This window comes from Choristoneura fumiferana, chromosome 14 (genome assembly GCF_025370935.1).
Source record: "Choristoneura fumiferana chromosome 14, NRCan_CFum_1, whole genome shotgun sequence".
NCBI classification, from domain to species: Eukaryota; Metazoa; Arthropoda; class Insecta; order Lepidoptera; family Tortricidae; genus Choristoneura; species Choristoneura fumiferana.
In genome coordinates, this window is record NC_133485.1 from 10,774,572 (window position 1) to 10,797,823 (window position 23,252).

At 36.9% G+C, this 23,252-nt stretch overlaps 2 protein-coding genes across 5 annotated transcripts; one reads left to right on the forward strand and one right to left on the reverse strand.

Annotated features, from left to right (window-relative positions):
- Positions 1-1,870: 1,870 nt before the first annotated feature.
- LOC141435119 (DNA-directed RNA polymerases I, II, and III subunit RPABC1-like) lies at positions 1,871-7,250 on the reverse strand. The gene is made up of 6 exons (XM_074097690.1): positions 6,990-7,250; positions 6,758-6,846; positions 5,308-5,486; positions 4,708-4,870; positions 2,992-3,070; positions 1,871-1,965 (listed from the first exon to the last, which is right to left on the reverse strand). The coding sequence occupies exons 1-6, from the start codon at positions 7,044-7,046 to the stop codon at positions 1,900-1,902; spliced, it is 633 nt and encodes a 210-aa protein (XP_073953791.1). The 5' UTR covers positions 7,047-7,250; the 3' UTR covers positions 1,871-1,899.
- On the forward strand, positions 6,016-22,199 carry LOC141435120 (leptin receptor gene-related protein-like). Of its 4 annotated transcripts, none has more exons than XM_074097691.1 (4): positions 6,016-6,121; positions 10,284-10,359; positions 20,547-20,733; positions 21,334-22,199. In XM_074097691.1, the coding sequence occupies exons 1-4, from the start codon at positions 6,031-6,033 to the stop codon at positions 21,445-21,447; spliced, it is 468 nt and encodes a 155-aa protein (XP_073953792.1). In that variant the 5' UTR covers positions 6,016-6,030; the 3' UTR covers positions 21,448-22,199. The 4 variants fall into 4 exon arrangements, with proteins under 4 accessions (XP_073953792.1, XP_073953795.1, XP_073953796.1 ...); XM_074097694.1 differs by lacking the exon at positions 6,016-6,121 and adding an exon at positions 9,183-9,343; XM_074097695.1 differs by lacking the exon at positions 6,016-6,121 and adding an exon at positions 9,549-9,577 and having other exon boundaries at positions 10,285-10,359.
- Positions 22,200-23,252: the final 1,053 nt, after the last annotated feature.

Genomic DNA, 23,252 nt, shown 5'->3' on the forward strand with positions numbered 1-23,252 from the left:
GGCAAGGATGGAACCATACCTAATCCAGCCTAGGTATTAGGTACATATAAGAACTCATACTTAACTCATACTTACCTACTAATTGATAACCACTAAAATCATTTCATTTTCCTATATAAAAATCATCGTGTGAAGTTTCTAATGCGCACTGGGCCGGCATGGGAAGTACAGCTCAAGCTCTCTCATTCTGATAGGAAACCTGTGCCCCGCTGTGTTTGGGTGCTTTATATAGGATAACTAGCTTTTGCCCGCGGCTTCGCCCGCGTGGAATTCGGTTATCGCGCGCTGTTCCCTCGGAAATTGTGCATTTTTCCGGGATAAAAAGTAGCTTATGTTACTCTCTGGCCCATAAACTATCTCTATGCCGAAAATCACGTCAATCCGTAGCTCCGTTTCGACGTGAAAGACGGACAAACATATACACAAACACACACACACTTTCGCATTTATAATATTAGTATGGACATGGATGGATGGGATGAGCCACTAAAACCCAATCTTCTTGCTCCAAGCATTCTTTATGTCAACTGAATAAGCATTACATGGCACTACAGCCTACTTCCTATTGCTTCCTATCCTACTAATATTATAAATGTGAAAGTTTGTGAAGATGCAATTCGGTATACAGATAGTTCGAGTCCCGGATAAGGATATAGGTAGGATATTTTTATCCCGGAAAATTGTATAGTTCCCGCGGGATAGCGATAAACTATTACTACGCGGACGGAGTCGCGGACAACAGCTAGTACTTATATAAAGTAGGTAAATGTGTTATCATTATTTCACGAAATAGTATTTTAGCTCCATCACTCTACAGCGCATTTTGCAGTGATGTCAGATCATAATTTGCGCCCACACGCACCCGTTGCAGATAAGAAGTTCATATCTCGAAAGAATTTTACAAAATTCACTTTACACCTGTGTCGGTACCGTTGGTGGTGTATTAGCACGGTAGGTTACCGAACTCGAACATTCTATTCCCCTGATAATAAGATAAGACCAAGCTAGATCGAAAACCCCTATCCGTTTTCTGGCTCCCCGAAATAAATAAATAAATTTTCAAGCATTGCATGTTTAGTAGCGCCATCTATTGCTGAATAGCTGAACTACTTATCGAGACCGAAAACCTAGTTCGTTTGTATGTTTCCTGCTTATGCGCATGCTTTCTGCCGTGGACTTAGCACACACCATCTATTATGGCGGACATCGCGGACAAAAGTGTCACAGGTGGAATGTGAAAGGGCGAATACAATGTCCACGATAAAATTATCATGTTAAGTATCCTGCCGGATACCTTAGTCTAAGCCTTAGCAAGTCACAATGAAACGGTCCTGAAGTTTAAAAGCTAACATAATTTAACCTGCAGTGTGGATTACTTACATTTACGACGTGGCTGTATAATAAAATTAGTATATCGCTTATAGAAGTATATAGATTTGAGAGGTCGTAAAAAGGAGATAAGTAATTGAATTTGTTATAGGTAAGAAAACCTAACAGGGTGACACTGTTTACCGGCTCGGATAATACCGACCCGATTTTTCGTGTACCACCAGCCAAATATGGTGATCTACCACCCTAAAGTTGATAATCGTTTGCATGTCACAAAACAATAACGCCAATAGACGTACGTGTCTGTCAACTTGAAAGTTCGACTTTAGCAACATATTCATGTGATATGGACTTGTTTAAAAATTGATAGACTACTGATTTGGCTGATGGTACATACACCTACCTTATAAAATCAAAAACAATAATTATAATAATAAATTCATTTATTTCGGGCAACTTGGCCCATACAATAAATACCATTCCATTAAATACCATTATTATTATAATAGGGACTCGTTGAAGGTATCAAATAAAACAGATGTTGTAAAAAAATATTTAATTAAAACTTAGTTAACAAACTAATCTATAGGAAATGTATCTTCCAGCAGTCTCCGAGGATCTTATAATTTTCACTACCTGCAACAGACATTTGAAATAAAAATTGGGCCCATCAATTTTCATTGGTCCATTTCATTAATCAAGTTTTATGTATAAGTGCAAGAACGAGAGTGAGTGCCAACAATTCCAATAGTCATTGGTCTGTTGCCATCCTTTAAAGAAAGGATAAGCCCTTTTCTTGAAAGCCCCAAAATCATAATATTGTCGTAAGGGAATGACTATTCTCATACTTGTGTCCGCTGATGGACATAAACACTCATCTGTCCTGTCTGCCTGATTGCGCTAGCTATAAAGCACTGTAAAGGAACAGATTTCCTATTTGCTTGATGCACAAGTTTCTCTTTTAAGGGTGAAAGTTACACGTTTATGGCAATAATTAGCCTGGTAAGTTAATATGTAAGTATAGTGTGGTTGTTGTGGTATTTTATAGTAGAGATTCGACCTTTCAGGTCATTCTGATATACATTATGCCTATCCAATTTATTAAAAGCGTAAACAAACCGATTTCATCAAAATTATTGTATAAAAACCCACTGGATCGAATCAATAACACATTTATCTATAATTCGTGTCATTAACTAGATGTCTAATCACTTTTTTCACCAAAATTCACTTGATTTCAATATTTATTTTTCATTTGAAAAATCTTCGTCAAAATCTGAAGTTATTTCTTGATTGAAACATGTGTATAATCTGTAGTAGCACTGACTAGCGTAGAGGTGGTGGAAAATTTGACATTTTAAAAATCTATTAATGCGCGGATGAGGATGAATAAGCGATTTTTATTTACATTCCTTAAAATTAAAAAATAGATACTGCTTTTATAATTGAATAAACAGTCTTTGGAATGAAATCAATTATTGTAAATAATGAAATAGACAAAAATACTTTGATCTATTCAATTAATAAATTAATCGATTTACTGAACAGATTAATTATTTTGCAATAGGTTCTAGGTTTTCACATCATTGAATGTCAGTGGTCGGATAAATGGCGTCTCTGTTTACACTTTTCATAATTTGGCTCGAAATACAATATAGTTACCTGTCCTCTCTTCAATCCGAAGTACCTCGCAACGGGGTCACCTGCCTGTATTCTCATTAGCATATTCTCTTTCAGTTTACTGTGCAAGAGTCAAGGATCAATGGTTTTTTTTAATAGGCTATAATATAAAATTACAATGTCTTCTCAGGACATTCAGGTTGTCAAGTGTGTATGTAATTGCTTGGATAGTATGAGTCATAAGAAAAGTTACAATTTGCGGGCAGTAACTAATTTATTTGTGCCGTGGGCCGTCGGCGTAAGAATGTTACCTCCCCCTCTCTTCCCGTAGGCGCCGTAGAAACCGACTAAGGGAAAATACCAGATAGACAGGCAATAGCATCTTCTTGGCTACTTTTACATCCTATACTGCGCTCGCCAACTCGTTTCGCCCTCCTTTATAAACCTCAAAAATGATCTGGAGTTCTATGGGGGAGGCATGTGTCCAACATCCTACGGCTGGGATGATGATGATGAACTAATTTACACCCTATCCGTCAGTAGGAACAGTCAACGTCATAAATAAGTGATCACTTTTGTACCTTGTCACTAACATCATGGTTTAAAAAGCCATAGGAAATTGTGTAACAACTGAAAGCGACAAGGTACAGAAATGATAACTTATTTATAACGTTGACTGTACACTCTGAAGCGATAAAATCGCCTATTGTTTGCAAATGCTACCCCAGCACAGAGCACAGGAAACGTTACTGCTCCGGACCCACTTTCAAGCATCGTTCATTTTAGGTTTTTTTAGTTACTTTGTAATTTTCTCTCTGTGTAAACACCTGTTTTTTGTATCCCTTACTATTGTGGCGTACAATAGTCTTTGTATTGTGTACACGTGACCCCACACAATGCTATTGCATACCAATGCTACAATATACAATGCTATTCCTATTGCTCTATTGAGCCAAAATATGGAAGTCATTATCATCATCATCATTATCAGCAATAGGAAGTCCATGTGTTGTCACATAGGACTCCTTGATAATATCAAGGTAATTTTAGCACATCTGAGCCCTGGGTAGTAACAGAATAGTATATAATAGTAACAAAGTAACAAAATAACCTCAACATCATGTCAATGCCTCCTCTCAGAATGAGGTTTGGGTCGGAGTTCTCTAACGCAGGCCTAGTACAGATTAGGAACTACACACAAAGTAGAATTGTTTCACAGGTTTATAAATGCTGCTGTCGTCACAATGGTTTCCATCAGCGAAAAGCTTATGACATGTTTAGCATATGAATTTCGAAAAACTCAAACTTTCAGTCAAATTACTAGGTTAATTTATGTAGATATTACTGTCTTTTTAACCAACTTCAAAAAAGGAGGTCCTCAATTCGAGTGTATTTTTTTTATGTTTGTTACTCTATAACATTTTTCGAATTTTTGAAGCACACCTATAGCGATTTTGGCATTTTTAATATCAAGTCAAGTATTTATATTCAGAAAGTATTATTTGGTGAACTGGACCCTGATAAAGAAGACCGTAGGTACCGGTACTCTGTTATAAAATGATATAACTATGCTGTGTTTGAGCTAATGGAATCGTTTTGAGATGCACTTTGGCTACAAATCACTAAAAACTACCAAAAACAATTTTTATTACAAAAAATGGAACAAACTTCAAAAACCCTGGAAATCATTTTCTACCTACTAGTTTGAATTTGTTTTTTTTTTTAATTTTTTTTCAAATTGTGGTTTAGAAAGGATACTATCGACAAAGCAGCTCCTGTTTCTCATCAGGAGTGAGGACAATGTGTTCGGGCACCAGCTCATGCTCGGTGATGTTGATCAGCAGCTCGGATTCCAGGAACTGTTCCAGAATATACTTCGGAGCCATGTCTACCAGTGACTGCTTAGCTGATGGTGTCATGCCTGAAATAGAAGTTTTACTGATATTATTTTGGGGATGAGATTAGATTTATAAAAAAATAAAATTATTGAATCAGTTAAGATTTAAGATTATCAAAAAAATTGGACTTGTTGATTTTTCTTGTCAGTTAAAAACATTAAATTAATAAAGATATACCCTGTTATTAAACCCATCCCCCTTATCTATACCACCACCACCTTAGCTATATGGGGCTATACAAGGGCTTGGACTATTATATTTTTTTTAAATTATGACTAGCCAACTAATTAGGCAGATACATTAATATATTATGACCAAATGAATCCAATAAATACTAATAATTAATAAACCATAATGGAATTTTAATAGTTCATTTACTATTCTGAATTTTCTATTTGTACGTAAAATAAATTTATAGTCAAATTTTACCATATTTATTCAAACCGCTTGAAGTTCTTACCTGCTTGTACTACAACAATAGCTCTGTGGATATTTTCTTCTTGCATCCTAGTACAATAAGTCTTGATGGTCTTAATTCCAATTTTGGGTTCGTCCGGGAAGAACACAAACATCTGGTCTGTAGGGTCATCATTGTGGGCTACTAATACTATAAGATCGCTGCGGGCCGGGCGTTTTTCACTGTGAAAATATTTGTTTATGAATAAGGTGCATGTCTTTTTAGTTTTTTTAACGGGCATTGTCCATTAAAGGATAATTTTGCCAATGAAAAGTAGACAGTTTTAATAAAAACAGCTTGATAGCTAATGTTTGGTAAAAAAAAAAAAACAGTATTGTTAGCTATTCTTAGGTATGTATATCATTAATTTTTTTAGACTTTTTGCCACAATTCTAATGTCAGTAATTAACAGTAACTCCACCATTTTAACCTTTTGTCATATACAGCTGAATGTATATGTACCTTGTCATGAATAATGTATTTCTTTTTATGGGCAATAAATGTGTTTTTTTCTTTCTTTCTTTGACCACTTTAACAATTCTATGAAAAGTTTTGACCTAAGAGGTTTCAACTAGTAAATAACTGGCAGGTTCTAATATCAGCAGATTGGCATGTCATTAGAAGATGACAAAGTCAGCTGATAACCTATAAGTTTTGTACTTATTAATCTTATTATTTAGACAAGGATTCTGTTTGATACTAAATTGATCAATTTTATTCTTCAAAATGCAGCCTACAGTATTACAAATTATAGATGCAAAAATAAAAGAAAACCTTTTGGAAAGAACTATATCAGAAAATGTGAAGATACACTGTGGTAACCAGTATAGATAGATTATATTTATAAGTATTAATATTTCAACAGCCAGATAGCAGAGTGGTTAGCGGACTTGACTACAAAGCTTAAGGGGCAGATATTATTATGTATGAAATATATGAATATCTGTTCAAATCTCAGGTTGAAACCAGACAAGCGTATTTTTTGACTTGTGGGTCGCATATTTTCGGTCAGCAGAAAGTATGATAATTACTATTAGATGGGATGCAATTTTTTGAGATAAAAAGTATTGTCTCAAGCCAGAGCATAATCTATTTGCCTAATATCTTCTACATCCACCCATTGTTTCGAAATCACATTTACGCCACCATTTAACAATTTATTTATTTATATTATATACACACTATCTAACTATCTGTCTCAATCATCCTTATTCTGTTCACATTGCAGAAGGTACTATAAATAATAATAAGGTCTACAGTCTTATTTATTACATACTTTACAAAAATGGTGATTCATAAAGAGTTGTAGAGGGAAAAACACATCCATGTGGTATTTTTTGATATAGGTTGAATACATTTTAATTTACATTAACTTCAACATGTAATTTTTTTATAAATTCTTTTTTGTGCCGGTTGTTATTTGTAATTTTCGTAGTGTATTTAAATTACTTACCTCGGTTTGTCACCAAATTGTTCCTTGAACTGGTCAAGAGTTTGGTCTAATTCATCTTGCGTGACCAAGTATCCTCGGTCATGGCATAGCTGTAACGCACGAAAATAAAATCAGAGTAACAAACTGTAAATTTATTTTGACTATTCATTTGTAAATTGTTCATACATCGCTTCCAAAGCCGCAAGTTTTATTTACTGTCGTCGAAAACATCAATTCTAACCTATGAACTTACTTGCATTACAGTCTTTCTTATACGCCACAACTTGTAAGTTTCCGCATCGTCGTCCATTTTTTAAGTCTTCGTGGAATATACAATGTTTTTAAATTCCTATTTAAACTGAACAAGCAGTAATAAATAAACAGTCCCTAAATGAGAATAATGTCGTCAAACAGCTACAGTCACAATCACACAACACAGCCAGAGCGAGCCAGCACGCACCCGACCGACCAACCAACAAACACACACACACACACACATACACAGCTGAGGTGACGACCGACACCCAGGCAGACAATTGACTGACATGACAGAACCAGCAAGGCTACTACGAAACTCGCAACTCGAAGTTAGTATCATACCGTCCCTCTTGCTCTCGTATTAAATAGTATAGGTGTCAGAGAGACCGCACGACACGAACTTCGTGTTTAGAGTTTCGTAGTAGCCCTGCAGCAACAGAACAAACAATCTGTCAAACATGCCGAACGAGTGTTGCCAAGTCCCTGAACAAAAATTTAGCTATTTAAGTGGAATAGGCCATTTTATTATGTTGGTTGCATTTTAATTATCTTAGTTAGGTTTTTTTTCGTTCGTTCACGAGGACGAGGACCAAGTCAAAAACCGTATTCAGGCGTAGTAGTTCATTTTGGCGGAAATAAAAACTATTTTATTTTTTATAATTAATCGGTCCTACAGAAAAATCTGATATTCTTTTACATTTTCGAGTAAACGAAATTCAATTCACTTGAAAGTATAGCTTCATCGATACTTAAAGAGTAAACTTATTCCTACAGATAAAAAAAACAGCCACTTTTAAAAATTTCATCCATTACAAATATTTAAAATCAGTTGAAGAAGCGAAAATAGTTATTTGACTTATTTGCGTCACAAGGGAGCAAAATGGTTTGGTTTTACAATCATCAGTTGAATTTGCATAAAAAACACTTAGTAAAGCTGAACAGAAAAGTTGCACTTTGATCCCCCCCGTCAGGGAGTAAAAGTTACTTTACTTAATGAGAGGTGTGAAATAGTTATTTGTGTCACAATTACGGACCGGCTGTCTACGTGGCAAAAAGCACAAACGTCAAAATGTGCAGCGGTTAAAATGGACAGGAGTTAAAATGTATTCGGGTCCAATCAAACAAGCGTCATAGTTTTTGTTTTTGTTTTTTTTATTTTAATGTAACTGGCATGGCAATAAAGTTTACAATTATTATTATTATAAAGTATAATAACTAATGTGAACACGTGTTTAGCTAAATGTATCAAGGTAAAAAACGTACAAGAGTCGAAAGGTATATACGACACTACGTGCAAGGGTCAAAATATCCAGCCATGCTAAATATAAGTACCTAAGCATAGAATATGAATGAATGACTAAAAAGCGTTAGTTGGAAAACTGACTCAAAAAAAAACACTCAAACGTTAAAAATAACTACGGAATCTAGTTTTTTCAAAAGGTATTCTTAGCTAACCTTTTCTTCTACGCAATCTTTTGCAAACAATCAATCTATTAAGACAATTCATACTAATATTGTGTCAGACCTTTTTTTAAACCCAAAAACACTGCATCCAGTCATTTTTGTCGGAGCTCTGTTATTTATGTATTTATTTATAAAGTTGCGTGAGCACTAGTTCATTTTTGATTATTCTTAATGAGTCATTTAGTTGTTAATATTCAATTTGCAACTCTGTAACTTGTACACAAGTAATTCAAACTCAAATTGTTTGATTTTTATAAGTCAGTCACCTTTAGCTTATCAAATATAGTACAAATTTTCAGACATCCGCTTTCTCAGTGCTGTAAGAATTGTAAGATAGAGGCGGCGTGAAATACGGTAAAGTTTTTTAACCCGAAAAGTAGCGAATGTGGCTCTTCCTTCCTCAGCACTTTACCTTTGCAACACTGATAATTAGTACTCTACCATAGATAAGACCAGAAAAAAATTTGTAAAACTCACATCGTTTTTGGCGCACGGGAAAAAACGCTCACGTTGCTAGATAAATTAAATCCGTTCGTTGGAAGAAAGCATGTTTTTACAAAATAATGAAATGGGTTTATTGGGTTCAAATATTATTAATATTCATTAAGACACCCCAAAGAATCAATTACCAAACTATCTTTTGTTTTTATTTGGCCTCTAAAGACTAAAGTCTCAACTCAGTCTCTATGGATTTGATAAACTTCATTATTTCATCTTGCATTATCTTGTCTTCACTTCATGTCTCATGCTTGTCTATGTCACAATTATTATAGTTTTTCCTTCGTGCAGTTTACTTGTAGCGAAAGTTTATTAAAAAGACACACAGTAAAACACTTTACAGTGACTCAAAACAACTATTGTTTAAAACAATGGCAGGACTTAAAGGTAAATTTATGATTTACTTCGATATAATCTCCTGAAATTGCAGTTTTATAGTACATAAAAGTCACACTGATTCTCATTCGAGTGACTCACAGTTCTTATTTACAAATATATGGACTTAGCTTAACCATTATTTTATAATTTATTTATTTCTCTTTTTCCATGTTCATCACGGATCACAGGGTAAGTCGAGCTAATATTTATTTTCAACACCAAAGTATTTATGATAAAACGGGAGTAACGCAGTATTTGCTATGTGGAGCAATCCATTGTATATATTTTGCTATCAGATTTCGTACCTACACTGCCTTCGTACGTGCATTACTATTACTACTAACGTAAAACGATGCCATCTGGATAAAAACAACTTGTATCTTTCTTTTTCTATTTGTTTTGTTACCACTGACAATGAAAGCTAGTTTTGTTATCAAATTTATTATTAATGCGTTTTGTTGACTTAATAAATTGTTATGTGGAAGCTAATTTACCTGTGGGTATTAATATCATGATAAAAATAATAGGTAAACAAAGTAAATGACCTTGCAGAGGAAATTTAAATGATTACAGCTTACCAGATAATTTACAAAATTTCCTTAGGTTACAATTTGCTTTGCCATTAATGTTATTACACATGTGTATTACATAAAAGGGCACGCTGTATGGTCCTATGTTACATTACTAATTAAAGTGGAGCTTGTCAACAGTTAACAGTAATTATTACTGCAAAAATTCTTCCATAGCCAAAATGGTAAAAATGATTTATTATTGATTTTTGTTGAGTGGGCCCAACCAACTAAATCGGGCAGAAAAGGATATAATTGTCAGTCAAGCATGAAATTAACATCTATACTAGCCCAACTGAATTGCTTTTCCTTGGGTGTCCGTGTGCTCAAGAATTAGTTGATTTCCCTATATAATAAATAATCATTCTTATGTTATTACAGGTTGATATCATTGGCTTTTGCTGGCTCAATTGGAATGACATTAGTTATCTTAGCGTGTGCCTTACCACAATATAAGTAAGTGTCTCATTTCTAACCACATAAGAAACCAGAATTTTATTATATAACCTCCTTTAACCTTTCAAATGGTAAAAAAACCTGCACTCTAGCCTCTTTTGTCTCAAATAATATCACAAATAAATATTGTAGTATCCTACTTATTTTGCTTAAAGTAACATAATGTAATGATAACCAGTAGATCAGGTGTGCATCACCTGGAATGCTAATGTGCAGGTTCTTCCCAGTTCCTATTGCAATCCTTTCCAGACTGTCAGTTCATGCCAGGTCTCTGCTGGGTGTTGAACAGTTAGAACTAAGATAAAAAAACTGTGCCAAGCCAAGTATCCAAAAAATATTGTGCTTTGTTCTCGCACATGCTGGACAGTGGCATGACTGCCTTTGCTGTGGCAAGTGCCATAGGTAGATCTTGAGGCAAAGTATGTGTATCCACAATGGGTGTATATCTGATATTGACAAGAAATGCAGAGACTAGTGAGCCTTCTTAGGTTTTTTTGAGAGACCCCTGCAAGCGCAAGGCCCTGGACTTTTGGCTTGCTTACCCTAAGTTCAGAATTTTTTGATAATTAATAATTATATAAGCCATGTTGAGTATGTAATCTAGACTGAGATTATCTTTAATGATGGTAATGATGTTGTTATTCCTAAATAGTGAAATAACGAAATTTAAAATCCACCACTCGGAAGGGCTAAGCGGTGCAGGGTGAGGCAGTGTGACTTGTGTTTTTAAATCACAATCTGCTGAATTTGAAGTTTGATTATTGCACTTGAGATTAAAAATTTAACAAATGAATACTTAAAGAAATGGATCTCAATGACTAGTTAGTATAAAAATTATTAATAAATGAGAAATAAAGACTAAAATTTCGTCGTATCCCACGAATAGTGGCGTAATTGCAAAACAGCAACTTTTCAGGAGCAGCTTTTTGTGTTTATTAAAAATAATAACAAAGATATTGATATTTTTTTTGTTTTAGTATCATGAATTAACATCCTGTGGTTGGTCTAGAAAAAAAATTGGTAATAATAATAGAATTTAAAATAATTATGTCCCTTAATTCCTTATTCTCCGTTGTATTTACCCTCGAAAGCACCAAACTTTGGTTCTTAGGAATGTTGTGGCCTTTTTCGTCGGAAATGTTGAGGTCGCAATCGCCATTAAGTCATTTCTCAATTAAAAAAATGCTGGTTAACCATTTTCATCGCTCAAGAAAATAATTAGTTTTTAAAGAAAATGTACAATTTGAATATTAAAATAAACAAAAAAAATTAAAGATATAAAATCTTTAACAAAATCCGAGTTATTTTAAGAAAATAGTAACACTATTAAAAAAAACAATTAAATTACCTCTCAGGCATTAAAAAATATTATAATAGGTAATTAATAAGAAAAACACTCTTCTTCTCTTGTTAATCTTTAGATCAGATAATTAACTTTAGGAATATAGAAAAACACAAAAATATAATTGCTTCTTAAATCTCAAATAAGTATAAAAGAAAGTAAGCAAGAAATTAAGTGTAAGTAGCAATATTTAAAAAAAAACAGTTAAATCGCCTCTCAGACCATAAAAATCTCAATGCACTGTTCTTTTCGTATTAATCTTAAAACATTGTTTTTTTTATACAGTATAGGCTTGCGTTTGGCCACAATCACTCAATCACGCCTGATGGAAAGCGAGGATGAAGCCTACGTACGATGGAGCACGCTTGTCTAGTAAATGCTCATTCACCCTGGACTTGAAAGCGGCCAAATTGTAGTGTTCAGGAAACACAGTCGCAGGCAGGGAATTCCACTCTTTTGTTGTGCGGTTGATGAAGGAAGAGCGAAAACGCTTTGTGCGGATTTTTGTAATACTGACAACGTAAGGGTGGAGACCCCGCCTACTTCTGGTCGACCTGTGGAAGAAAGGAGCAGGTGGAATAAGGTCGTGCAATTCCGAAGCACATTCTCCGAAATGTAGCCTGTAGAATACCGACAGGTAAGCCACTCTTCTGCGATGACGAAGGCTCTGACGACAAAAATCCGCGTCGCAGGCGATGCCGATGAGCCTCATGTCTGCGCTAATTTGAGATCAGTGATAATGAACTTTAGTAACATCATCATCAGCCGGAAGACGTTCACTGTTGAACAAAGGCCTCCCCCTTAGACCGCCACAATGAACGATAACTCTTGCATCCACCTGATGGGAGGCCTGCCAACGCTTCGTCTTCCGGTTCGTGGTCGCCACTCGGGGACTTATCTCCCCCAACGGTTATCTGTTCTTCGAGCGATGTGACCCGCCCATTGCCACTTCAACTTGCATTATTTTTCCAGCTATGTCGGTGACTTTAGTTCTTGGACGAATTTCCGTATTCCGGATTCTATCGCGCAAAGAAACTCCAAGCATAGCTCTCTCCATAGCTCGTTGCGTGACTCTGAGCCTCTCTAAAAGGCCAACAGCCAAGGACCACGTCTCAGCGCCATAAGTCGTCACTGGCAACACACACTGGTCGAAGACTCTAGTCTTCAGGCACTGCGAAATATTGGACGAGATGATATTACGAATTTTCCCGAACGCTGCCCATCCGAGTTGGATTCTTCGGGTGATCTCTTTGTCAAAGTTGAACCTACCCAATTGGACAACTTGTCAAAGATAAACATAGTGGTCAGCAACTTAGTGTATCGTTACCATCGATAACCGGCACGGGTGTGACATGGACATTTGACATGATTTTAGTCTTGTCCATGTTCATTTTAAGATCCACCTGTTGGGAGATGATACTAAGGTCACTGAGCATAGTATTGAGCTCCTCCAGCGACTCTGCCATTATGACTATATCATCCGCAAAACGAAGATGGGTGATGTACTCGCCGTTGATATTGATGCCGAACCTGTTCCAGTCCAAGAGCTTGAAAACTTCCTTCAACGCATTTGTGAACAGTTTCGGAGAAATAACGTCTCCCTGTCTCACACCTCGCTGCAGTTGGATTGGTTGTGTGCTCTCGTCCTACAACCGGATCGTCATAGTGGCGTTGCTGTACAAACTCTATAACACCTCGATGTATCTATAATCAATATGGCACCGCTGAAGAGACTGCATTACAGCCCAGGTCTCGATTACATCGAAGGCTTTTTCATAGTCCACAAACGCTAAACATAGTGGCCGATTATACTATTCGGTCTTAAAATTGTTTTGTTCTGTTTCTTCTATACTTATAACGAGCTCGGGCAAATTCACATTATTGTTGAATTCTAAAATTACTTCTGATTTAATTTGAAGGTAAAAACTCGATCTCTTGTTTACAATCCGGTGGCATTGGAGACTCAATAGGTTTGCTTTCTTTCATATAAATTGTGGATACAAAAACAGCCTACAGAAAGGTAAATTTAAAGTCTTATTTATAGTAAAATCTTTGTTAAATGATAAAATGAAAATCATAAAAAAGCCTCTATGTACTTTAGGACTCATATAGTTTAAATAAAATTAAGTGTTATTTTTAATTTTAATTTGATGAAAACACATCGAAAACCGAAATTACTTTCGTTTACTGTTCAAATTCACCAATAAACCTAATTTTATAACACTTAAACACATTAATTAAAGCAAAATAATTATTTAGTCGTAGAATAAAGACACAAATGCCATTATGGCTTCTTCTCTTCCATACATTAGCTTTTTTTCGATTCCGCAGAAAAATGCTACAATCAGCACAAGGGCCTTGTTCTGCGTTTTACGAAGATTATGACAGTGTAAATTAAAAATACGTTCTATTATAGCCCAGCAATTATAAAAAGATATAAGGAAGTAATTATTTATTACTCGATCTCAAAATATGTGTGTATGTTGTAATTTACTACCTATTGTCAACTGTTTTATGACTTTTCTTTTCTCAACTACATTATATTTTACGACTAAATGCACTATTTTCCGAGCTCGACGTTTCATTATAGGTGGAGTTCTTAACGCTGGTAGTTAAAATTTATATGAAAAATATCCAATGTGACACGAAAACTAGCCATACAAATGTTATATACTAGTCACTACCTATTTAAAGTCGTAATACTTCCAATACGCAAGACTATAGAGCTCACAATCGCAGTCCGCGGAGTAATGAATGAGCGGCGCTTGTGCCCCCACCCCGCACCGCACGCGCGCGGTTCGCGCCTCAAAGAATAGCCCTAATGGCGATAGTGGCTTTTATTTACGTCAAATTTTGCCGCCAGGAAATAGTGGCCTTTTAATAAAATTGAATATCAAGAAAAGTTTTCAACTTATAAAGACAATTATTACACTCAAAGATGCCTAATTTAATGTAGAATGTAAAAATGAAATAAAAGAAAAAAGCCTTATGATCATAGGGGCAGTTTTCGGGGATACGACGATTTGTTAAAATTATAAGTTGATCTAAATACAAAGTTAAATAAACATTTTCCTATGAAACAGTTGGTTTTTTTTAAATTGCTTACCCGTTATGTCGAAACCGTCGGAACCAGATCATAGCCGGGTACTCGTGCACCTCCGTTTTCAACTGATAGCTTTGTTTTCTTTAAAAAGTTCAAGATATTTTTATAAGTCATGAGAATTCTTGCGCGTCGCCTGAATGCACTCTCGCCACCAACGGTCGCACTTATCGAGAGATAAGTGCGTCCGTCAATCAAGAGATCAAGCACACGGGGCAATGTGGCGATCTGTGAAATCAACACAATAAGCCACTCCTCTGTCTTTTCTTGTCTGTCATCAACTGTGAATACCTAATGCCTTCAAGTGCTACACACGAACACGCGAGACACCATTTTTTTTTTGTACATCAGAACGCCATTGCCTACCGAGATTGGCGAAACAGCTGAAATTAAGAAACACTAAAATGTCTATCATAGTTTACATTAAATGATATTGTAACGCATAACTCACGTCTTAAACCGAGTTTAGCTCGACATGTTTCGGGCTATTTCGTAGCCCTTCTTCTCAGGAGCACGCGACTCGGCGGCTGCCGCAACACTCACACTACGCGCCCACCGCTCTACGACGTGAGTTATCCGTTACAATATCATTTAATATGAGTGAGTCTCACGGTAGTTTCATGTTCAAAATAGTTTAGATTGTCTCATAGGTAACTGGAATATTTCTTTACAGAAACGACGTCCAATATCCGCTTTGAGTGTATAGAAGCACATTCACTATAACTCATAACCTTCATGGCCCAGCAATGTAATACTGGTTGCATGAAATGAAATTAATTAGTAATTACCATATTGTCAATTCGGCTTGAGTGTTGGCTGTCTGAGAACAAATCAAACAGTAGCGAATTTGTATGCAGACAACACTCAAGAATGAGGGTAGGCAAAGCTACAAAAGTTTAATACCTACCCACTCGCAATTTGTTTAGTCTATCCATTAACTTTATTGATCATGGTTAGGGTTGCCAGAGTTTAGCCGTAAGTACTTTTAGGCAAAAATGCCGGACGCCCTAAATTATTAAGGCTTCGCTCGCGTTGTGTGTCCTTCCCAGAGTCATAAACTATATTTATACCAAATTTCATCTAAATCGGTTCAGCGGTTTGAGGGTGAAGAGGCAACAGACAGGCGTACGGTGCGGGGCAGAAACGACGACGCGCCGTCGCTCGCTCCAACGACCATGTGACTGGTCAAAATGTAAAAGCCTAACAAAAGCCGGACACCGTTTAATTTGGCCGGACACGCACTGAAAAATACAAACACTGGAACATAGAACCTCCACCTTTTTTGAAGTCGGTTAAAAAGCCTAACTATGTCCGGCTTTATCCGGACGCCTGGCAACCCTAATCATGATCACCATCTCATTGAAGGAAATTGCGGTCCACATCTCATAGAAAATATATTGGATTATCATAATTAAAATTAATCTTATCCTTTAGATTATTTTGCATTATTTTCTTACTTTTAAAAATTGATGCAAATAAGATCTGTCCCTCCTGTGCTGTTACTTAAAGGGCAACACACACAGAGAGCGGGCGCGGGTCGTGCGCGGGCCCGCGACGGGCGTATTTGCATGGCGGTATATGGAAGCCTTCACACAGAACGCGGGCGCGGGCGCGGGTCGTGCGCGGGCCCGCGCCGTCGCCCGTCGTCACAAACAGCGCGCGGGCCGAGCGCAGAGTTACCAACTCTCAAAAATATTTATCCCTAAAACTTAAGTTAAAAACCCCTAAAATTGCTATAATTAATTGGAAATCCCCCTAAAACATGTTAGTATAGGTAGTGCCACAAGAATGAAGTGAATGATTACACACACAGCAACATGTCGTATAATGACATCAGGCAGGATTGTAAGTTTGATATACTTACCATCCAGATTTTTTTTTAATTTTACATTATTTTACTTACTTACATACAAAAAATCTCTACTTTACGTCTATGGGAGGTACCCACAAAATGTTTTTTTTTTTTTTAAATTTTCATTGTACAAGTATCATTTTGTCGGGATAGTTTTCATTATATATCCGTGCAAAATTACAGCTTTCTAGCATTGATAGTCCCTGAGCAAAGCCGCGGACGGACAGACAGATAGACAGACATGGCGAAACTATACGGGTTCCGTTTTTGAACTATGGTCCAGACGATTACATTTGCTTTTGTGATGGCAGCGACATTGGATTTGATTTTTTTTCGTGTGAAGATTCTATTTTTCGAGCCCTTTCATTTGATACCCATATGGAACAGTCTGAAAAGAAATACACACTAGGCTATTTTCGATGGAAGCTATATTGGATAAAACATATATATGTTAATATAACCTAACTACTATACCACATTTTAGCATGCGTTGCTGCAGGTAATGCAAAATCTTATTAGGTTCAACAGGTTAATACGTATAAAAATATTTTTTTAAGAAGAAAGTAAAACCGACTCCAAAAAAAATAACAAAAAATGGAACCGACCGCAAAACCCTTGAAAGCTCGAAGTCGGTGACTCAGCACGAGCCAGCAGGTATGGAACAATAGTCGTCTACCTCACGATCCTGCTGGGTCATGCTGAGTCATCAAATTTGACTGGCTAGATCGGGTTACCCCAGGCCCAATAATTTTGTATTTTTATTTTTTTTATCAAGAAATAATGTGAAATATAAGAAATACAAAATAAATATAAAAAGCAAAACTTCCCAACAATCCTTAAAAATACCCCATCCCAGTTATTTACCCCCTAAATTTGAGGGAAAACCCCTAATTTGGCAGCCGTGCCGAGCGGCAAATGGCCGGTGTTTGTATCGCGCCGCCGCTTTGACACGCGCCGCCTCTGTCAAAGGATGCCGCGTGCGATTTATGGCTTTACCTTCGCACGCGGCGTCCTTTGACAGGTAGGGTTGCAACGATATATCGAATTTTTGATAGTATCGATAACTTTGACTCCACAGTATCGATATATTAGCATTGCCTATCTACAGTGTGTTACTGGGCTACCGGCACCCAGGCTTTTTTTTAAGGGAAGTTAAAGTAACGTATTTCTGTAACTTAACCATTACATAAATTTAAATAATAAAGTAAAATCCACACTGTTAACTTTCTAATAAAAATATAATTGTCAGCCATGTACAGCTAATTAAATTGACAAGTACTATATATAAGTAAATATTATAAATGCGAAAGTTTGTGTGCGTGTGTGTGTGTGTGTGTGTGTGTGTGTGTGTGTGTGTGTGTGTGTGCGTGTGTGTGTGTTTGTTTGTTTGTTACTCCTTCACACTAAAACGGCATTTGAATGAAATTTGGTACGTAGATAGCTGGAATAACATAAAGTCTACTTTTTACAACCTTTTATTTAGTTTCACATGTCCCGTTGTCTGTCTGTCCGTCTGTAGTCAAATTCTGCAAGTATATTTTGACCACTTCCAGTAGTCAGATTGACTTGAAATTTGGAATACTTATGTAAATTGTGTAACAATACAATAATCTGGTAGTGACAGGGCACTGGCGGTCTGAAAGGTTGGGTTACGTGAAAAAAAAATGTTGATAACTAATTAGATAAATATTATAATTAATTAATGACATATCGTGTAGGTACATTTAACGTAATAAATAAGTGATCACTTTTGTACCTTGGCACTTTAACGTCATGTTTGATAAGCCATACGAAATTGTGTAACGACTGAAAGCGATAAGGTACCTATACCTAAAAAGTGATCACTTATTTATGACGTTGACTGTCGAACAACATACATAATATACAAAAACACTTACTTTTAATCCCATCCCACTAATATTATGAATGCGAAAGTTTGTAAGTGTGTTTCTTTATTACTTCATCAGCCATCATCATCACGTCAAAATCGCTGAACCGATTTAGATGAAATTCGGTATACAATGTATCCCGCAGAAACTATACAAATTTTCCGGGATAAAACTATCCTATGTCCATCTCTGTGACTACAACTATATGTATACCAAATTTCATCTAAATCGGTTCAGTGGTTTAGACGTGATGAAGTAATAAACAAGAACCGGGCAAGAGCGTGTCGGTTTTTTTTATTTCAATTATTTATGCTGGCTCGTGCTGAGGCACCGACTTCGAGCTAGTAGGTACACCTAGGAAAATATTTTGAAGGGTTTTGTAGTCGGTTCCATTTATTTTATTTTTTTATTTTTTTTGGAGTCGGTTTTACTTTTTTGTTAACCACATATATCTCGCGGCACTGTATAATTGCCTGAAGCCATGAAGTAAGGGACGAGTTCAGCAATCCCTGTTCTGGCCGAGGCTTGTATAGTGCTTTTCTCAAACAATGTGAGGAAATATTTCATCCATCCATCCATCCATCCATCCATCCATCCATCCATCCATCCATCCATCCATCCATCGCATCGCTTCGCATCGCTTCGCATCGCTTCGCATCGCTTCGCATCGCTTCGCATCGCATCGCATCGCATCGCATCGCATCGTATCGCATCGCATCGCATTGCATCGCTTCGTATCGCATCGCATCGCTTGGCATCGCTTCGCATCGCTTCGCATCGCTTCGCATCGCTTCGCATCGCTTCGCATCGCTTCGCATCGCTTCGCATCGCTTCGCATCGCTTCGCATCGCTTCGCATCGCCTCGCATCGCTTCGCATCGCCTCGCATCGCTTCGCATCGCTTCGCATCGCTTCGCATCGCTTCGCATCGCTTCGCATCGCTTCGCATCGCATCTCTTCGCATCGCATCGCTTCGCATCGCTTCGCATCGCTTCGCATCGCTTCGCATCGCTTCGCATCGCTTCGCATCGCTTCGCATCGCTTCGCATCGCTTCGCATCGCTTCGCATCGCTTCGCATCGCTTCGCATCGCTTCGCATCGCTTCGCATCGCTTCGCATCGCTTCGCATCGCTTCGCATCGCTTCGCATCGCTTCACATCGCTTCGCATCGCATCGCATCGCTTCGCATCGTATCGCATCGCTTCGCATCGCATCGCTTCGCTTCGCTTCGCATCGCATCGCATCGCTTGGCATCGCTTGGCATCGCTTGGCATCGCTTGGCATCGCTTGGCATCGCTTGGCATCGCGTGGCATCGCTTGGCATCGCTTGGCATCGCTTGGCATCGCTTCGCATCGCATCGCATCGCTTCGCATCGTATCCCATCGCTTCGCATGGCATCGCATCGCAGTATCGCAAATGCTTATAGAGTAGTGGTGGTTGGCTGTTCGTAATTTTTTCTTTGTCAGTTTAATGTTAGTAAGTAAAATTAAAAAGTTAGAGCAGCGGACAATAATGGATTTTCATACATACTTCATGGCCTAGGCCAAGAAGTTATGTAGAGAGGTGGTAGGGAGCCATAAATGAGAATCTTCATGTCTCCATTTCGTGACATTAACGCATACATTGCCGAGCATGTTTGAGAAAATAAAATTATTCTTATTCTTATTACTGTTTTCATTTGTACTCCAAAAGTCGCCAGATAAACCATTTTTTTAATCAAAACTTTTTTTGGTCGCTAAGATTTAAGCAAAAGCCGTCACTTCTAGGGATAAAGTCACTAAACTGGCAACATTGATAGCCGCCGCGGGCCCGTCGCGGGTCCGACCCGCGCTCTGTGTGAATACAACGAACCGCGCGGCTCCCGCGGCGGACACGACCCGACCGCGCCCGCTCTCTGTGTGTGTTGCCCTTAAATTAGCTGATAAAGAAAAAACAGTTTTCTTCTATTCAGTTAATAACTAGTTTAATTATTTGTTCTTTCATTCAACCTTTTGTATTTTTCAGATTATGGTGGCCATTCTTTGTAGTCCTGTTTTACGTGTTGTGTCCCATACCTACCATGATTGCTCGGAGACACAGCGACAGCTCCGGTGGTGGCAACTCCCCTTGCATGGAGACTGCTGTCTTTTTGACCATGGGCTTGATTGTCAGTTCTTTCGGTCTACCCATTGTGCTAGCACATGTGGGTACGGTAAGTATTCAATATTTAAAAATTGTAATATAAATACGCTTGCTCAATGAAATCTAAAAAATATCTGATCGCCAGATGGTATTTGAAACCGCACCTCCTGTCCTACGAACTGCACTGCTTCAATAGGCAATTAGACCAACCAACCGAAAATCTTAATCGCTTGCACACGCCAACATTGGCGTTGTGGTGCCATCGTCGCAACTACATAAGTTAAACATCTTCCAATTCAATGACAATTTAAAAAATATTGTTAAAATATTGTTAGTTTTTCGAAATTCATGTGCGGAATTACATTTGAAATTTACCACGAGCTTTGCGGTGAAGGAAAACATCGTCAGGAAACCTTCACAAACCTGCGAAGCAATTCAATGTTGCGTGTGAAGTTCCCAATCCGCACTGGGCCCGCGTGGGAACTATGGGCCAAGCCCTCTTGTTCTGAGAGGAGGCCTGTGCCCAGCAGTGGGACGTATATAGGCTGGGATGGATTATTTATTATCCATTATTAAATATTTTGTAATACTGTGCAGAGTAAACGGGTCATACATAAATTATATCTGAATGAATACACCAAAAGTTTAAAGTGATGTCTTCCAATTACAGATTGCTGCAGGCGCATGTTACTTAACCATAGCGGGCAATGTCATAGTATACCTGACAATCCTCGGCTTCTTCACAATCTTTGACATGGAAGACTCGGATTATGCAATGTGGTGAGAGATCTAGAAACTCCACTGTTGTAACGCTGCTGAAGGGACAATGGTTAGGGCAAAATGAGTATTGTATCATAGGTACATAAGATTTTTGGTTTTGTCTTTGCTTATAAGTCTGAAAAGTATAACTGATTTTAATAAAAGGTTGTAGGTGATTAAGGGATAATGCACAGAGCTTTCCCTTCTAAAGAGAAAGGATTTATTTTTAATGTGCAAAAGCTGTCAGACACCTTAGTGCTTTGAGGATTCTTCATTAATCACCATAACTTGTGTTGATGATGCTGTAATCAGACAATATTTGTTTTTGAAAAGTTTGTGTCGTTTACCAATACGTATCTCAATGTTACATTTATTGCTCGATCAGGGATGGCGCAATCATCAGTGGAAGTGGAAATAGATTTAAATGACCATACTCTTAACTTGCTTGAATTAAACGGCCATGTTTTAAGGGAGCTTGGCCATGGCTTTCGTGCTAATCAGTTACTTCTTTCTATCTCTCAATAAACCTGCCTATTGCCTGTCTTTTTTATATGGTCTGAACATAATGCATCCTGTTAGTCGTATTTCGATGGTCATCGTAATGTGATGGATGATCGTAAATCTTATATTATACATGTAAAAAACGTAAATGCAGTCATTGGGGTCATCATCATAAAGGTCCCTTTTGGTTTCTCTTGTTGGCTGCCTTTTCTTTTTGACTAATCAAACGATTGCCTTAGTGTAAGCACCCTGAAAGAGCATTATACAATCTCAGTTTGATTATTATAGGTTAAGGAATTTTAGTGTAAGTTTACACCACAGTTTATTTACATTATATTTTTATTTCTGTTAAAATTTTTGATTTTATTGAAATAACCACCAAAGTTCTGTCAGGATTATTAATATAGGTATTCAGATTTTTATGTTCAGTAAATTGTTATGAACATGCCTTAAATAACTTATGCGATGCGCTTTGCAACGAAAGTCTGGTAAATAAGAAATTAACATTAGCTGGCTTTTTACTAATAGCGCTTTGGAGCAGCTATGTTATTACAAAATATCTTAACAAAACGTCACATTCATCAATTTCAATCAGTTTTTTGAAACAAAATTTTCATATGCTAAACAATGTTTTATTTTTTGTTTAAACTATTCATAATAAATAACGTAAAAAGAAAAACCATTTGAATTCCATTGCGCTACGTAATTATTGTTCATTAAAAACTACTAACTGCTGTGAATTTTATTACGTGTACTCAACTCATACAAAAACACAACAGGTAGGTACATAATAATGTATACCACTCGTTATAGTTAACAAATTAGTAATATACCTAATAATATAATTTCATAATGTTATCAGATAAGTTAGAAGGTTTATTTTGAATACTTAAAATTGTATAAAATCAACACGAAATTATTATGTAAAAAGTTCAGGCACTCTGTTGATACTTTTTTATTTTTACATTCCTGAAATGTAAATGTTGTAAATATAGAATTAGAACCAGGTCACATTATATATTATTATTAACTGCTTTAAATTAACATTTTGTTGTTTTATTGTAACATAGTAACTAACATCTTCACAAACTTTCTGATTTATAATATTACCTACTTATTATTATTAGTAGGATAAATTAAAATCCTCCGTGGATGCAAGATGTTACTTGCCGCGTAGGTATCTCTTATTAGTCTGTGGCGTGTTCATTTTTTATGCTTTGAGCAAGTCTGGTGTGGTATAATATATATGTCGGCGGCGATCGTAAAATCCGCCAGATCACGAAATTCCTAGGCATATCGTGAAACGCCGCCATTTCATGATATGCCTAA

Bases quoted from the DNA above. Each gene is read 5' to 3' on its own strand.
- LOC141435120 (XM_074097691.1), top strand. From the start codon at position 6,031: ATGCAGCCTACAGTATTACAAATTATAGATGCAAAAATAAAAGAAAAC. The intron at 6,122-10,283 runs GTAACCAGTATA...TATGTTATTACA, and splicing joins AAATGTGAAGATACACTGTG to GGTTGATATCATTGGCTTTT. The intron at 10,360-20,546 runs GTAAGTGTCTCA...TGTATTTTTCAG, and splicing joins TGTGCCTTACCACAATATAA to ATTATGGTGGCCATTCTTTG.
- LOC141435119 (XM_074097690.1), bottom strand. From the start codon at position 7,046: ATGGACGACGATGCGGAAACTTACAAGTTGTGGCGTATAAGAAAGACT. The intron at 5,487-6,757 runs GTAAGTAATTTA...ATATTTTCACAG, and splicing joins CAATTTGGTGACAAACCGAG to TGAAAAACGCCCGGCCCGCA. The intron at 1,966-2,991 runs GTAACTATATTG...TGTCTGTTGCAG, and splicing joins TCGGATTGAAGAGAGGACAG to GTAGTGAAAATTATAAGATC.